Below are 15,699 nucleotides of genomic sequence, written 5' to 3'. Positions count from 1 at the left end.
TCAACAGTTTCAAAATTACATATCTTCTTTTTATTCGGTTCGATGTACTCCGTAATACTTGGCAAAGTTCCTCTGCATATGCCTGTGGGGTATCTCCGGTTCGCGGCAGTGCTATCTCCCGAGTCTTCCCCGCGAGGGCGTTGTGGGGTGATTCCCTTCAATGGACTGGTCTCTGCCGGGAGAGGTCGGAGGACCCGCAAGACCATAAGGCACTTCATGTCGGCACCCAGGTTTTGAGAATAAAACGTCCGCTTCTGACGGTTTATTTTGCATCTGTCCCCAATCTACTCGGACGAAAGAAGGTTGGTTAGACCTTTAATTAAATACGCGCCCCGCAACCATGATCCCAGAGAAACAGATCCCCACCAAGGCATTTGTTGTCGAGGAGCCAGGGGCACCGTTCATTCTGCAAGATGTTATTTTGGACGAGGTCCGGGCGAATGAGGTCCTGGTGGAAATGAAGTACACCGGGTTATGCCACACGGTATGTGCTCGTGCTCACCAACACCCTTCCGCAGGATCAACCCACAACATCGACAATAGCATGCTAATGCAAACAAACAATAGGACATAGCGGTCCAACAGGGCGCCATGCCCGTGGGCGCCTATCCAGCTGTTCTAGGTCACGAAGGCGCCGGCATCGTCCGCTGAATTGGCAGCAACGTGAAAGACAAAAACCTACGCGAAGGCGACACGGTCTTCCTGAGCTTCAGTTCCTGCCACGAAGCAGACTGCCCTCCCTGCCAAGAGGGCCGATGCGGAGCCTGTCCGCGAATGGGGGAGATCAACTTCGGCGGAGCGCGCGGCATGGATGCTGCGGAGTCGCCTATTTCTTTTCCGGATAAACAGCGCCCGCCCATTCGGGGACAGTTCTTTGGGCAGTCTTCCATGAGTAAATTGGCTGTTGTGAAGGAGACTTCTGTCGTCAAGTGTCCATCTGGTTCGGCATCTGGGGCATCTGCGCTCACTATGGATGATGTGGCATCCCTTGCGCCACTGGGCTGTGGGTATCTCACTGGTGCAGGCGCGGTCTTCAATGTTCTGAAACCGAAGACCACGAGCCGGTTTGCCATTCTGGGAATGGGTGCTGTGGGGTTGGCAGCTATGTTCGCCGCTCGTGTTTTGGGCGTTAAGAATATTATCGCAGTTGATATTGTCGACGCGAAGCTTGAGCTAGCCGCATCTCTGGGTGCCTCGCACACTCTAAACACAAAAAAGGTTCCAGACCTCGTTCAGGGACTTCGAGACATGTTCCCGGGTGGTGTCGATGATATCCTCGATACCACGGGCGTGGTGTCTCTGCAGGAAGCTTCGGTCAAGGCCCTGGGTCATGAAGGAACTCTGGCTATTGTTGGTATCACCCCTCAAGACGCCGAGCTCAAGATCAACCCGTTGGAATTTATGATGTCCTGTAAACGGATCGTGGGTGTCATTGAGGGGTGTTCGAACCCTGCTTCGGTGAGTCACGCAAAACTGGGGACCTTGTGTGCAGCGAACTGATATGAAGCGGTGTTAGCTCATCCCCAAACTGGTTGATCTTTATCAGCAGGGGAAGTTCCCTGTTGATAAGCTGTCTACGGTGTATGACACGGATGCAACGGAGCAAGCATTGCAGGACCTACATTCGGGCAAGGTATGCTCATGGTTTTTTAAACAGAATTCCCGAGAGGAAATGCTAACATATCTCTCATATCTCTGCAGACCATCAAGCCTATACTCAAGTGGAAAGATCTATAGTCCTAGATGAAGACAATTTCTTTTTATTTTTCTATGCATTTGTCTCTTTTGTCGTATAATATCGCCAGGGACCTTCAAGCAAAGCAGCAAAATGCGACATGCATGTACAGCAACCAAAAGAGTAGGTGCAAGGAAGCATGCATAACAAATCATGATAGAAAGAATGTCGAAATTGACCCGGCACTTAACAACCCATTCTAATTTTACGCCAACTAACCGCAAATCTGCTCATCACGATCTAAACCGGGTTCCAGGTGAGCTGTGTGTCCGATCTAAACCCTCCGGGATCACTATAGAGGAATTTAGAGATCAAGAAAGGTAGGACCCGATTCAGTTGGTTCACAATATCACAACACTAAATAAAAACTTTAACGGGCTGCCTCCGTTCATGATCCCGCAAACCTCCAACGATGGATGGGTTGACGAGTAGACACTTTGCTTCCACGGCCGGGCGGAGACATGCCTTAGCCAATTCCCACGCTGTAAGTAGAAGCTCTCTAAGCCCTCCTCCAGCAGCGACAGTGCGCTCGTACGCCTCCTGGAGTCCATCAAACAACATCCAGTCGGTTCCTGGGCCCTCATGTACATGGCCAAATACATGCAGCTTTGGTCGAACTCTCCATAGCGTCTGTAGTAGGTGAGGACAGCCCAACTTGAGTAGGTCAAGATGAGCAAGTGGTGGACCATGAGTAACGAGCACATCAATTCCGTCTGGTACTAAGCTAGCCCAGATATCTTGATCTCGGGGATATTGAAAGGCCCAGTTACCGTGGCGAGTGGAGTAAGGACTCCCGTAGACCCTGAGCCGACGACCATTGGGGCAGGAAACTGTTACTTCTTCATTTTCTAGGTAGATGATATCGCCCCAGTCGAGCTGAGCTCGCTCAGAGGCTGCTCGGCCTGACGAATCATCCCATGCTGAATCAAGTAGTAGCTCATGATTGCCAGCAATCACGATTTTGGTGGGATGAGGCAGGGCGCGTAGCCAGGCGAGCGCGTTCTGAAGTTCCTGGAAAGATCCAGATTGCGTGAGATCACCAGCATGGATAAGGATATCTCCATCTGGAACGCCGATTTGGGTGTTATGAGTATCGGAGAGACAGACAATCGCAACAGGACTTGTGAGAGGCATAGCTAGAATAGGTTCATGCCAACTATAAAGCATCTGTGCAAGGAAGACGCAAGGCTGGGCTCGGAATTTTTGCCATGGTCCTGGTCGCTGTCGATGAAGGGGTTCGTGAAGACTGGACATGAGTGGAGAGTCGACAACGATGTCATGATCTTGCCTCGATCTTCCAGATCTAAAACATGTCAAGACCGCTAGAGTTGACGTCGCCGTGGGATTATATAATCCTTCTTTTGCACCAAAGGACTGTGGTACAAAATATAGTGTCACACTATACGGTATAAATGCATCGAGTTGGATTGTATATTATCCGAAAGGATGAACAATAAGATATCAAATCAAGTCAACCTAACCCATCAAAGACTACACAATGCCCCCATCTCTACCAAGTCCCTCATCTCTCACTGAGTCTGGGGAGGCGGAGTAAGGTTCTGATGGAGTTCCTTGCGCTGCACAGCTCCAAACTGAGTATTACCCACGTCGAAGACCTAGTCAAAAGAACAAATAAATTAGCCCAAGTCGCACTTCCCCAAAAGACACAAAACTTACAGCGTAGATCCCCTTCAGGAACGTATCACCAAGGATATCAAATGTCATGGTACCACGGCTCTGGATCCCACCATAGACATACCCAGTCTTGGCCTCGGCAAATCCTAGATCCTCCTTCTGCACAGCAAATTGCTTACCGCCCACCGCAAAAGAAACAACGGGCAACTTATCCGCTGTCGTGTCGGAGGGGTAGATGTATCCTTGCGTGGTGGAATCGTAGATCGCACCTGGGATAGCATCGTAGATAGCCTTGCAGGTACTGTCATCAACCAGGGCCAACGTGGTGCCTGTATCAGCAATAGCGTTGTTTCCCGCACGAGTAATTGTCTTCCCATTCACCGTCGCCGAGGTGGACTCGAACATCCAGAATCCCTGGCTCTTGTCCACGGGTGCGTAGTGCACTTCCTCACCAGAGGCCTTGATGGTCTGCTGATCGATGAACCCGAAGGTGTAGAACGAGGCACCTTTGTCCGGTTCGTTCTTGTCGCGCCATGAACCTAGCTTTGCGGTGAATAGCTCCGCCGACTTGGAAATGTCGGACTGCGTGATCATGTTCTCGACGGGTGTTTGTACGGCCGTAGGCTTCACCGTGTTGATGCTGCCGAATGCAAGTCCCAGCAGCCCGTCACCAGTTCCACTGGCAAACTGCGTGGACATGGTGTCTGCGAGCTCGACAGCCTGCCCTTTGACTACGAGACCGCCGATGTTGACATTGTCGTTGCCAACAGTGCCTGAGGCGGAGGATCCGTCGCCGTAGGAGATCTTCCAGGTTGAGCCCTCTTTGGTTTGGAAGGTGCTCGACTTGGTCGGGTCGAAGATGGTGTGGTTCTTATGCTGGGACAAGGTCGCCGATGGCAATTTAGTCGACCAGACCTATTTAGCGGTTGTCAGTCACTCTACATGCACATAATATATCAACATCACTTACCCACAGATCCGCAGATCCGGTATCGAAATCCAGGCTCAGCGTCTGCGCGGGCGTCCCAATGCCCACCTGGGCCAAGTACATCGAGTCGTTCTGGACATCCGACGCCGCGACCTCCCCGATTTGGCCGTCCTCACCGGTCTTCTTCTGCAGCACTGGGACAATATGCGCGCGGCCGCCGATGGGCTTGTCGGTATACTGCCTTCCGACCTGGTGCATGGTGCCGCCCATGAAATAGGGCCCTTCCTTGGTCGCATTGAAGCCGTACTTGCGCATCAAATGCACGTACGACTTCGTGCCAGACTTCTGGTACTGCGGGTTCGGGATGATTTTGATCTTGGTCGCCATGGTGGATGATGGAGATTTACGGCTGCGACACAGCTTTGCTTTCAGGGACTTGATGATGGACATGTTGATTAGTTGGTGGGGTCTTCAGATCGGAGGACGGGGGGGGGCATAGTTACTTCGTCGGGAGTCGACTGTATGTTTGTTTATAACTTCGCACTGTTGGTGTAGACGAAAGGTCATCCAGGCAGTCGTCATGGCAGATGACTCGTTTTAGGGCCGTCACGGCCCTGGTCGTGTGGCAAAGAGTTGGCGCCTGGTGACGATGATCGGCAGGTTTATCAGGATCGGCGGGCTTATCACATCAGGTGGATGAAACATTTCTTGTTTGAATCGGCGCATTACACAAAGAACTATATCGCATCTGCCAACGCCAACTCCGAGAGTAGTTAAGAGAAGCACAAGGAAAAAGTACAGAGTACACCCCAGCGGCCCACAGAATCAGCAACACTCCCCGGACAACGTACACACAACACACTACACGAAAAATAGTCCCTTTCACCTCTTCCGGCTCTTCGACTTGGGCGCCGTGGAAACACTCGCCGCGCGCGAGGTCGCGGTCGAGGTGGCTTTGCTGCCCCCCTTTCCGGCTTTGGCTTTGGCCGCCTGCTACAGGATGCCATAATTAGTCAGGGTGATGTGCCGACAGATAATACTAGTGCCCAGGGGCGCAGGCGCCACTTACCGTAGTTCCATTTTTCGCCTTTTTCTTCGCAGGCGCCGCCTCCTCTTCCTCATCCTCGTCGCGGTCCCGCCCACGACCCTTGCCGGCGTCCCCGTTGGGCTCAAACTCCTTCGCCACCGTGTTCAGTAGCGTCGTGCACCGACGGCCGATCTCCACAGGGGTGCGGCTAAGGAAGAACCAGTCGAAGCGGAAGAGCGGCGACTCGCGGACCTCGTCCCGGATCTTGTCGTAGAGGGTGTCGCCCTCGACCCCGTACTTGTCCAGCATGACCAGCAGGAATCGGTCCTCCTCCTCGGTGTAGACCTTTTTGTTCGTCGTCGACACGGTGTAGTTGATCTTGAGCTGCTGAAGCGGCACGCGGTACATGTCCATCTTCTTCCGGAGCATCTTGCGCTGGTGATTCATCTTGCGCAGCTTCTCCTCCCCCTGATCGATCACCCGCAGGTATTTCGTGTAATCCTGGATCTCAGTGTTTCGGCGCCAGAAAACCTCGGCGTATTCCCGAACTTCGTCGGGATCCTTACTATCTACTTCCGTAGCGATGCCCTCGTAGTCCGTACGTCCAAACTTGGCCGATCCATTGACGAATTGTTGAAAGTCACGACGGTTCCAGTGGGAGAAGCCATCTTCGGACATGCGAGCCTTTTCAGCCTGCTCTTCTTCTGTGAGCGGCACGGCGTTATCAATCTCCTTCTGCTCGAGATCCCGCTCGGCCTCGCGTTCGCTGAGCTCCTCCTCGGGCCCCTCCGGCAAGGGTGCCTTGTAGCCGATCTCCTTGTGGAAGTTGGCGGTCTCCTTGTCCTGCAACTCCTGCAAGCCAGGTGGGAAGAATTGCCAGTCGTGCACGGCGACCTGCTTGGGTGCTCGGGGAACCTTGGGCTTCGGGTCGGCAGTCCGGCCTCCGGTGGAAAGGGCCTGGCGGTAGTATTTGTCGATGGAGTAAAACTGTTCTTTGCGCTCACGCTTGGCGGGATTAATCCAGCTGACGCCGATGTCTTTCTTGCGGTCGGTAAAATCCTGACCGTTCCATTCATATGCACTCTCAGAGCTGAACTTCTGGAGATCGTCGATGCCAAGGCTTTCATACTTCTTGTTGAGCTCAGCAGTCCGCTCCTCACCTCGGCGCAAAATGGACTCGATATCGTCATCGGACATCTCGTTGGAAGTCCCAGCAACGGCCTTTGTGCTGAAGACATTGGCGGCACCGTGCTGGATCATACCCAGTAATTCGTCCTTCGAAGCGGCGTTTTTGTTCTGCTGCTGGGCGCGACCTTGCTGAATGACCAGCTGATCGAGGCGCAGCTTTTGCGCTGCACGCTCCAGGACCTTCTCCTCAATAGCGTTCTCCGTAATGAATCGGAACACCACAACCTGCTTGGTCTGGCCGATGCGGTGAGCGCGATCCATGGCTTGAAGATCGGCCTGCGGGTTCCAGTCACTATCAAAGAGCACAACGATGTCGGCCGAGGTCAAGTTGATCCCCAGGCCACCTGCACGCGTGGTAAGAAGGAAGATGAACTTTTCCGATCCTGGCTTGTTGTAATCGTCGATGGCAGCAATGCGATCCTCATGTGCCGTCGTACCATCGATCCGGCAGTACTGGTATTCGCGGAACACACAGTAATCTTCGAGGATGTCCAAAACACGGCTCATCTGAGAGAAAATAAGGACACGGCTGCCCTGCGCTTGCATGCGCTTCAGAAGCTTGTCCAGGATAGCCATCTTGCCCGAGTTGAACACAAGGTGCTCGTCGGTCGTGTACGGTGGACCCGGTTCCGCTCCCTCGAAGAGGTATGGGTGGTTGCAACACTTGCGCAGTTGCATGACGATATTCAACAGGCGGGTCTTCGATTCGCGTTTTCCCGCAGCGCCGTTCACCGCGTCGATGTCCTTCTCCAGGATCTTCTGATACCACTTCACCTGCATTTCGGACATGGGAACGTACAGATTCATTTCCTTCTTGGGAAGCAGACTCTTTTCAACATCACTCTTCACTCGGCGGAGTAGGAAAGGGCGCAGAACTCGGTGGAGTTGCTGCACCACGGTGTCTTGGTCAGAATCCTGGCTGGAGAACCATTGGTCAAAAGCATCAGCGTCGCCAAAGACATCCGGCAGCAGGAAATTGAGCAAGGCCCACAGTTCGTGCAGGTTGTTTTGCAGCGGTGTTCCGGTAATCAGCAAGCGGTTGCGGGAGTTGAAAAGACGGATGATTTGTGACAAGGAAGACTCCTCGTTCTTAATTCGATGAGCCTCATCAATGATGATGTACTCCCAGGCGAACTTCTTGAGGTGTGACTTCTCGCGCAGAATCATCTCGTAACTCGTAATGCAGACATCGAAATTTTCATCAACCAAGCGGTCCTGAATCAGCCGGCCTCTCTCCTCTTTGTCACCCTGGAGAACAAAAACGTCGATTTCCGGTGTCCACCTGGCGAATTCACGTTTCCAGTTGTCGAGTGTCGACTTGGGCACGACAATCAGATGGGGACCAGTAATATCGCAGAGGTAGCGCAGATAGCCCAAGAACGAGATGGTCTGCAAGGTCTTTCCTAGACCCATCTCATCGGCCAGGATGCCGGAGATACCGTTCTCGTGGAGTGAAGCCAGCCAGTTTAATCCCGCAATCTGGTAATCACGCATCTCACCGTGAATGAACGACGGAGACTCTCGGAAGACGGTGGTAGTCTCGCCGCCTCGCTTCTCGTCCTTCAGAAGCTCAGCATCTTCCTCCTGCTCCGTCCGACGGCGCCGGTCCCCGCCAGCACCACCAGAACGCGAGGATCCCTTGCGCGCCTTGGCCTCATTCTCTGCATTTTGCCGGTCAATCTCTTCCATGATCTCTTTGATTCGGGGGTTGGGATTCGTCTCGATGAAATGGCGGAAGAGGTCGGTCAGACCAAGGAGGTATCGGAATCGACGAATCGAGTCATCTTCCTGTTGAACGCAATAGTCGTCAGTAAGTTAAATCGGGCAAATTCGAGAGACGGCTCTCCCCACCTTCGATTCATCCAAGCGGCTTTGCTTTTTGCCCAAAATGCTCTTTCTCAGCTGGAAAGCCTCGGATCGACGTCGCCGGGCATCCTGCGGAGCCAGGTCGCCCGCAACGCTGCTCGCGGTGGTATTGGGGTTTGTGTCCGAGTCCTTTGGGGGGGATATGTTAGTTGAAATCGCAAATGCCTGTGGCGAGTTATCAAAGAATGTTCGTACCGTATAATCGGGAGTATCTTGGTAGCCCTGGAGTAACCCAAACAAGTCAGCATTTTCTGGCATGCACGAATTCCCCTGCGCGCAAATCGATGCAACGATTGCGGTGCCGGGTCAAGTGGTGGGTAAAAGAATCACGTACCATCATCAGCGCGTCCGTAGGGGCGTCGACGGGGACTGACGGAACGACATCATCATTGGCGTCTGTCATGGGAGTATCTGCCTGGGATGGCGAGCCAGATGTCGGTGCCGGTGCCATCTTCCTCCTTCAGCGCACCGAGCGCAGGCGTGGATATAGTCGAACACGTATTTTGCAAGAATTCAAACGATCCGATCGAGACTGACAAGATCAGGACCACGCGAGGATTGTGTCGGAATTGGCCTGCGAAGAAGTGATGGATGGCGAATATCAAGGGGGGGAAAGGGAAGTGAATGAGGTTCGCGGCCAGGACAATTGAGGGAGCGAAAACGCCTCCCAGTCGCGCCGAAGCAGCACAAATGAGCAGCGCGCGCCCACGCCTGACATAAGCAGTGCCGAGTCAGCCAGTCACGTGATCCACCCGATCAGGTCAGGTGGTGGGTTGGAAGGAACAAAACGAGAGGAGCATGACCTGCATTCCCATCACATCATCGACTACGTGACTATCGTCCCTGTGGACTACGGATACAGCCACCACGGGCCCAGACGAGTCAGGCTTGGATCGACTGCATGCTGGCAGTCTCCCAGTCTTATCTTCGGTTTTCTTTGTTTTCCTCTTCCCTTTTTTTTCGCCGTCCCTCCTTCGACCTCGCCCGAAACGCCGCCGTCGCCCCCAACAGCTTCCCCAAGTGCCTTTCCGCTATATCATAGATCTCTCATGGTAGTCTGGTGAACCTGTCATCATCAACCATGGATTCGATGAGGTCTTTAAACACCTCCTTGCCCAGCTCAACACCCCGCCCACAACCTCCCGAGCAACTCTTGCAGTCATTCAAGGCCGCTGCCTTATCTGTCACCAACCTCTATAAGAATGCTGTCTGTGAGCAAGCCCAGGCGAAGCAGTCTGGCTACCAAGAAGCCGTAGAGGATCTCCTTCATTTCCTGGACCGCGAGAACCTCGGCCTCAGCGATGGGGAAGGGTGGAAGGTTCGGCAGTGGGCAACGGAGAAGTGTGATGGGATCACCTCCCAGAACAGTGACGATGATGAACGAGGGGATGCGGATAAGCGGGATCGAAGCACCACTCCCGCTGTTCCTCGCAAAGAGCAACCCCAACCCGCCTCTGAAACCCCCGCCCGACTGCCATCCACCACCACCTCGGCATCAACACCGAAACCCGATCCGACGACTACCACCTCCACACAACCAGCGGACACAGCCCAACAGGCGCACGAGACAAACTCTTTTGGAAAATCCTCGGTCTTTACCTTCTCCGCGGGGCCAACCCTCTCCCAGTGCCAGGAATTGGATATGGACATGCAGTCCTCGGACGCCTCCACCACGTCCACGCAAGATGGGAGCCCCGTCAGCGTCTCTATGATGGCCCGACCCCCTCGCCAACACCATCGCCACAACAACCACGCCCGTCCGAATGCCCGTGCATCTACACGGGAGTCGCCCGCCGCAGTGGGGTCGAAGCGGAAATTCACCGTCCCGGACTTCTTCGACCTATCCGGTCTGAACAACGGCCGCGACATGTTCGGAAACGGGAAGCGTGGTCGCTTTACCTAGCACCCTTGATCTAGCAGACGAAGTCGACGAAGTGACGAATATCCTATTTCGATGTCACATGGGGGTCCTTTCCGGGTGCATTATAGAGGTGTTTTTTCCATGGTGTCGGTGTGTCATTTTTTTTACTGGCTGTTTGCATGTTGTTATATAGCATATAGAGGACATCCGCTGAGATGATACCCGGTGCCCGGTGTGGCGGCTTTTCACGAGTGGTGATGGCATACAAATGAATATCAATATCGTACATGAAATCTCCGTCTCCGTAGAACATTATCAATCGTTCCTTCCTCTTTTACCAACCACGCCCCATTAATTGAAAGCTCTGTACAGCCCCATGCCCACGAGCGTGGCTGAAATAGTTGCAATCCCCAGCTGTCGTGAGCCCATTCGATACTTTGATGGGCCGGCCATGATGGCCTTCTCCTGCTTCCGTAGATTCTGCATGCCCGTGTAATAGCTGTACACTCCGAGGCCAATGAATGCAGCCGATCCTGTACCTTGATATTAGCATCTTGATCACAAAGAGGGCGGTTGCGAAAGGTACCGGTCACTCGGCAGGACATGCAGTCGTCGTACTTGTCCTCCGCCAGCGCCTGCTTGACGTCCTTGGGCGGGACGTCCAAAGCGGGATTCTGGGGAGAAGGCGCCATTGGAGATAGGGAGTGTGTATACACAAATCTAGTATGTACCGAAGTACTGTAGAACGAAGCAAAAGGGAAAGCGACGGACCGAAGGCGGGGATCGGCGGCAAAAAAGGGCCACTCGTGACCTGGTATACAAACGAGACGATGGACACTTTCCAATCCCACGCTGCCCACGATGAGCGGCGAGATCGATGCCGTCTACATATATGACGAGTACAAGTACGTCTGCTGCTATCCCTGACAATCAATCCGTACTGACCCCTCCCCTCCAGCGCCCCCCTCGTCGAGCATGTATATCGCTCCCGCCCGCCCTCCGCTGCGGCCATCCTGCCCCTCTACCTTGCCCATGCCGCCCCGCGCCCTTCCCTTCTATACATCCCCAATGCCTCGCCGCCGGTGACGGTGTTCTCAACCGTGCAGTCGAACCTGCTGTTCCTGGCGCTGACCGAGGTGGACACCGAGCCGCTTGTGGTGCTGGAATTCCTGCATCGGGTAGTCGATGTGCTGGAGGAATTTGTGGGCGCGCCCTTGCTCTCGAACAAGATCGAGGCCAACTATGATGTTGTTGCGCAGCTCTTGACTGAAATGTGTGATGCTGGGGTGGTGTGCAATACTGAGCCCAATGCGTTACAAGAAGTTGTTGAGGTGCCGGGGTGGATGGGGAAGCTATTGGAGGGGATCGGAGTGCCCGGGTGAGTGACATCGCATTCAGCATTATCTTTGCAAAGAAACACTGGGCTGATTTTGCTTAGGACATCGACACCCACTCTGGGAACTGCCAATCCCTTGAAGCAATCATTGGCCGCCGCGAGTTTGTCCCAAGGCCCTGCGATTCCCTGGCGCCGGCCAGGGGTACGGCACACATCCAACGAGTTATATGTCGACATCATTGAATCTCTATCTGTGACAATGGCTCCATCCGGGCGATTGCTCTCAGCATTAGTATCTGGAACCATTGCGTTCACGGCAAAGCTCTCTGGAATCCCAGATTTGCTATTAAACCTAACAACACCCGGGGGCCAACAAGGGATCTCTCGCAAGATAGACCTGCCTGTGTTTCACCCATGTGTCCGGCTGGCGCGGTGGAGGGAACGGCCGGGCGAGCTTAGCTTTATCCCGCCAGATGGCCGGTTCATCTTGGCAGGGTATGAAGTTGATCTCCTCCCAATAGACTCGGACCTGAACGAGCCGCCAAGCCACATGGAGAAGCTCTTCCTGCCTGCCATAGTGGACATTCGCAAGTCACTCGGGCCCTCCGGCGCCGACTTCGAGGTGCGATTGACTCTAAACACGGACTTCCCGGGCCAACCTTCATCTGCCCGGCCGGGCCCCGCGCGCAATGGATCCGGCGCCTCGACTCCGTCGTTCCTGGCCAACGTAGGTGGCGGAGGCAGTAATGCCACCGGACCGGTGCTTGAGGAGGTTGTCGTCAGTGTCCCGATTTCCAAATCTGTACGACACATCACGGACATGCAAGCCAGCCGAGGTGACGCGCAGTTCTTACCGGGCAGCGGTCTTCTCGAGTGGCGGGTTCCAACAGGTCGCGAAGCCGGCACCATCTCTGGAACGGCAACTCTGCGGTGCTCCGTCGCGGGCTACCCATTGGCGGACGAAGATCTAGACGAAAGCCCAGATGAGGATGCCAATGCAAATCTCCTGCAAGGCTACTACGAGGCTCCGACTTCCTACCATGACCAGGACAGCGCCACTGGCACCAAGACACGATCCACCGACCCAACGAAGCGGAAGAAGAAGAAAAAGAAGTCCACCAAAAAGTCATCCCGCTCTGCTGCCGCCGTCACAACCACCGCCGCCACCATCCCCGAAGACACGGGCAACGGCCCGACTGAAGCATCCACAGAAGGCCCAGCAAAGCTCTCCACACCGTCCCCAGACCCATCCAAACCACGAACACCAACGCCTCCCTCCCAATCACAATCACAATCACTCTCGCAATCTCAGCCTCAACCCTCTCTCCCCGCTTTCTTCTCCCCCTCCGCATCCGCACGTCCTACACCGCGCCGAACGAAAGCCCAACTCAACGCAAGCCTCATGCCCAATTCCGCTTCTGTCTCCTTCTCCGTGCGCGGCTGGCTTCCCTCGGGTATCAGAGTCGACAGTCTGAACATCGATCAGCGCCGCAGTCGCGGTCTGGGCGAGAGTGTCAAACCGTACAAGGGGGTGAAGTATTTGTGTGTGAGTAAGCGTGGTGTGGAGAGACGGTGTTGATGAGTGGCTTGTCCGCTAAAGACCAGCGTGAATGATATGTAGATGGATACTCAGTATGAAGTGACTGCTCCGATCTGATGGCATGAGCGATGATATATCTGTGCGAAATACAATCTTTTTACATCTTCCCAATCCTACTACATTCGTAACCAAGACAGGCCTTGTGCAGACAGAGTACATTACATACAAATGAGCTAAATAGAGTAAATACATGAGCCTATCCCTGATCTTCAGCGCCCAAAGCGGCCCCTAAACAAACTCAAACATTATTGCCACTAGTTGAACCGACTCTTTCCCGATTCTCACAATTTCGACGATCGGCGCTCGAGGACGTACATGATGAAATAGGCAACTAGAATACGCACGGGTGATTAGTTAAGAAATGACACAAAAGAGATAAGTTCATTGATTTGGGACACAGATTAAGAGGATACACGGGTCTTTCTCTTCTTGGTTGCGCGAGTAGGGGGGTATCCGATAACGCAAGAAAAATACAGGGAAAGTGGTGGTAGAGAATCGAACAAAATCCAGACAGGATGGGAATAAATGGGTATATCGGGATCACAATCATCTCAACAGACAATGGGGAGACCTTAGCACGTTGATAGCTGAGGTCGTCTATTTGTCTTGGCCTTCACCTCTAGGGTCTGAGGGGAGAAGGATAACCGTGAGAAGATAGCAAGGCAGAGGTATGTAAAGAGAAGCAAATGAAGGGAATGTAGGCTTGTGTACAAAGCAGAATCAGAGAGGAGAAAAGGAAGGCTTTACTCACTGGCAGCAACAACAGCGGCCCGACTAGCACCAGCTTTGGCACTTCCACCACCCAGCGTCAAGATAAAGCGCAGCCAGCCGAAATGCACCTTGCCGTTTCGGTCAAAGTTCGGTGCAAGCGCGCTGCTAGCCTTGAATGTCTTCAGCTTACCCTCGTATGGAGGATAGCGGATGCTGAGGAGGGATTCGAGCCAGCTAGGGCTGGAGGTGATGGGGCGGCGGTGGACCCAGACGTCAAAGCTGGTGCGGCCGCGGTAGGCGCCGTAGCCACTCTCGCCGACACCGCCGAAGGGGAGGGTCGGGATGTGCAGCGCGGCGTCATTGCAGGAGACGCCACCGGAGCGAGTGGAGGACAGAACTAAACCGATCATTAGATAAATGATACTGGGCGACGTGGGGGAAAAAATCTAGCAGCTTACCCTTCTCGACATCGGCCTTGGAGCCGAATGGGTACAGACCGAGCGGGGTGCTCTGCACGCCGTTGGCCAGGTTGATAGCCTCATCCAGGTTCTCAACGGGGAGAATGGGAATGAACGGCCCAAAGCTCTCTTGGCTGCACAGCGAGTCTGCCACGGAGTCCACCTGGACGAGGGTGGGCTCGATGAACCGCTCCTTCTCGTCCATGGTGCCGCCCATGAGGATCTTACCATTGCTGTTATCGATCATGGACTTGAGACGCTGGAAGTGGGCATCATTGATGATGCGCGCATAGTCAGGCGAGTCCTTGGCGCCCTTGGGGAAGAACTCCTTGTAGGCCTTTTTGAATTCCTCCACCACCTTGGGCACGAGCGAATTGTCGACGAGCAGGTAGTTTTGCGATGTGCACACCTGGCCCGCATTCATGGTCTTGCCCCAAAGCATACGCCGCGCCACGAGTCGCGGGTTGGCGTTCTTGCTGACAATGGCCGGGTTGATACCGCCCAGCTCCAGCACCACGGGGGTGAGGTTCGGCGCGGCGGCCTTGGCGATGATGCGGCCGACGTTGGCACCACCGGTGAAGAAGATCTTGTCCCACCGCTCGGCGAGCAGGGCCTGTGTTTCGGAGACGCCTCCCTGGATGACCTGATAGCACGAGGGGTCGAGCGAGGCCTCGATGATCTTCTGCATGACGGCAGCACTGCGCGGCGCATTCTCGCTAGGCTTGATCACCACGGTGTTACCGGCGGCGATGGCACCGATGGCCGGGCCCATGGTCAGTTGGAAGGGGAAGTTGAAAGCACTGGAGATTGAGCAAAGGTTAGCTCTAATGCCAGGGTTGTTCAGCGCAGTAGCACGTACCCGATCACCAACACAGTCCCCAGCGGGTCCTTGCGGATCTTGGGGTTCATAAACTTGAACGTAAGATCGATATCGGGGGCCTTCTCATCCTTGACCCACTTGTGCAGGTTGCGCGACGTGAAGACGATGTCGTTGAGGATCCATCCGCTCTCGGCGACCTCGGTCTCGAACCGCGGCTTGTTCAGGTCCTGGGCGCAGGCCTCGACGATGTCCTCCTCATGGTCCTTGATGCTGGAATGATTCAGTTCATAGTCAGTTTGAGGTTTCCTGGGGGGAGAGGTGGTATGTGGAGTGGCGGGACTCACGCCCAGTAGAGCTTGCGGAGCTGCACGAGACGGAACTCGACATCGCGGGTCTTGTGCTCAAGGAAGGTCTTGCGGGTGGTAGAGACGCGCGAAGGGATCTCCTCTGTGGGAGTGAACTTTAGGTCGGGGAGGCCCATGACGAAGGTGTGTGGGAGAGAGAAAAGGGGATCGGTAGACCGCTGCAGGGCTC

General features: G+C 54.4%; 8 protein-coding genes across 8 annotated transcripts; 3 read left to right on the top strand and 5 right to left on the bottom strand.

The window, feature by feature from the left end:
- Window positions 1–340: 340 nt before the first annotated feature.
- On the top strand, window positions 341–1,737 carry PFLUO_LOCUS8783 (uncharacterized protein; the record flags this gene model as incomplete). Its single annotated transcript, XM_073786546.1, has 4 exons — window positions 341–471; window positions 660–1,458; window positions 1,517–1,633; window positions 1,702–1,737. 4 exons carry the CDS (start codon window positions 341–343, stop codon window positions 1,735–1,737), a joined length of 1,083 nt encoding a protein of 360 aa, XP_073642791.1.
- Window positions 1,738–2,092: 355 nt separating this feature from the next.
- PFLUO_LOCUS8782 (uncharacterized protein) lies at window positions 2,093–2,869 on the bottom strand (the record flags this gene model as incomplete). The annotated part of the gene is made up of 1 exon (XM_073786545.1): window positions 2,093–2,869. The coding sequence occupies one exon, from the start codon at window positions 2,867–2,869 to the stop codon at window positions 2,093–2,095; it is 777 nt and encodes a 258-aa protein (XP_073642790.1).
- A 395-nt stretch (window positions 2,870–3,264) lies between these two features.
- PFLUO_LOCUS8781 (uncharacterized protein) lies at window positions 3,265–4,748 on the bottom strand (the record flags this gene model as incomplete). The annotated part of the gene is made up of 3 exons (XM_073786544.1): window positions 3,265–3,351; window positions 3,413–4,285; window positions 4,341–4,748. The coding sequence occupies 3 exons, from the start codon at window positions 4,746–4,748 to the stop codon at window positions 3,265–3,267; spliced, it is 1,368 nt and encodes a 455-aa protein (XP_073642789.1).
- Window positions 4,749–5,180: 432 nt separating this feature from the next.
- On the bottom strand, window positions 5,181–8,782 carry PFLUO_LOCUS8780 (chromatin remodeling complex Adenosinetriphosphatase; the record flags this gene model as incomplete). The annotated part of the gene is made up of 5 exons (XM_073786542.1): window positions 5,181–5,291; window positions 5,368–8,301; window positions 8,365–8,508; window positions 8,575–8,601; window positions 8,714–8,782. The coding sequence occupies 5 exons, from the start codon at window positions 8,780–8,782 to the stop codon at window positions 5,181–5,183; spliced, it is 3,285 nt and encodes a 1,094-aa protein (XP_073642788.1).
- A 678-nt stretch (window positions 8,783–9,460) lies between these two features.
- On the top strand, window positions 9,461–10,282 carry PFLUO_LOCUS8779 (uncharacterized protein; the record flags this gene model as incomplete). Its single annotated transcript, XM_073786541.1, has 1 exon — window positions 9,461–10,282. The coding sequence occupies one exon, from the start codon at window positions 9,461–9,463 to the stop codon at window positions 10,280–10,282; it is 822 nt and encodes a 273-aa protein (XP_073642787.1).
- Window positions 10,283–10,591: 309 nt separating this feature from the next.
- PFLUO_LOCUS8778 (uncharacterized protein) lies at window positions 10,592–10,932 on the bottom strand (the record flags this gene model as incomplete). The annotated part of the gene is made up of 2 exons (XM_073786540.1): window positions 10,592–10,773; window positions 10,827–10,932. 2 exons carry the CDS (start codon window positions 10,930–10,932, stop codon window positions 10,592–10,594), a joined length of 288 nt encoding a protein of 95 aa, XP_073642786.1.
- Window positions 10,933–11,101: 169 nt separating this feature from the next.
- On the top strand, window positions 11,102–13,155 carry PFLUO_LOCUS8777 (uncharacterized protein; the record flags this gene model as incomplete). Its single annotated transcript, XM_073786539.1, has 3 exons — window positions 11,102–11,145; window positions 11,199–11,618; window positions 11,679–13,155. 3 exons carry the CDS (start codon window positions 11,102–11,104, stop codon window positions 13,153–13,155), a joined length of 1,941 nt encoding a protein of 646 aa, XP_073642785.1.
- Window positions 13,156–13,919: 764 nt separating this feature from the next.
- PFLUO_LOCUS8776 (Hexadecenal dehydrogenase) lies at window positions 13,920–15,646 on the bottom strand (the record flags this gene model as incomplete). Its single annotated transcript, XM_073786538.1, has 4 exons — window positions 13,920–14,284; window positions 14,346–15,145; window positions 15,205–15,435; window positions 15,510–15,646. 4 exons carry the CDS (start codon window positions 15,644–15,646, stop codon window positions 13,920–13,922), a joined length of 1,533 nt encoding a protein of 510 aa, XP_073642784.1.
- Between the last annotated feature and the right edge of the window lie 53 nt (window positions 15,647–15,699).

Source organism: Penicillium psychrofluorescens (genome assembly GCF_964197705.1).
Source record: "Penicillium psychrofluorescens genome assembly, chromosome: 6".
In the NCBI taxonomy this organism is placed as follows: domain Eukaryota; kingdom Fungi; phylum Ascomycota; class Eurotiomycetes; order Eurotiales; family Aspergillaceae; genus Penicillium; species Penicillium psychrofluorescens.
Note: the sequence above shows the minus strand (reverse complement) of the source record. Positions and strands in the feature narration are given on the sequence as shown.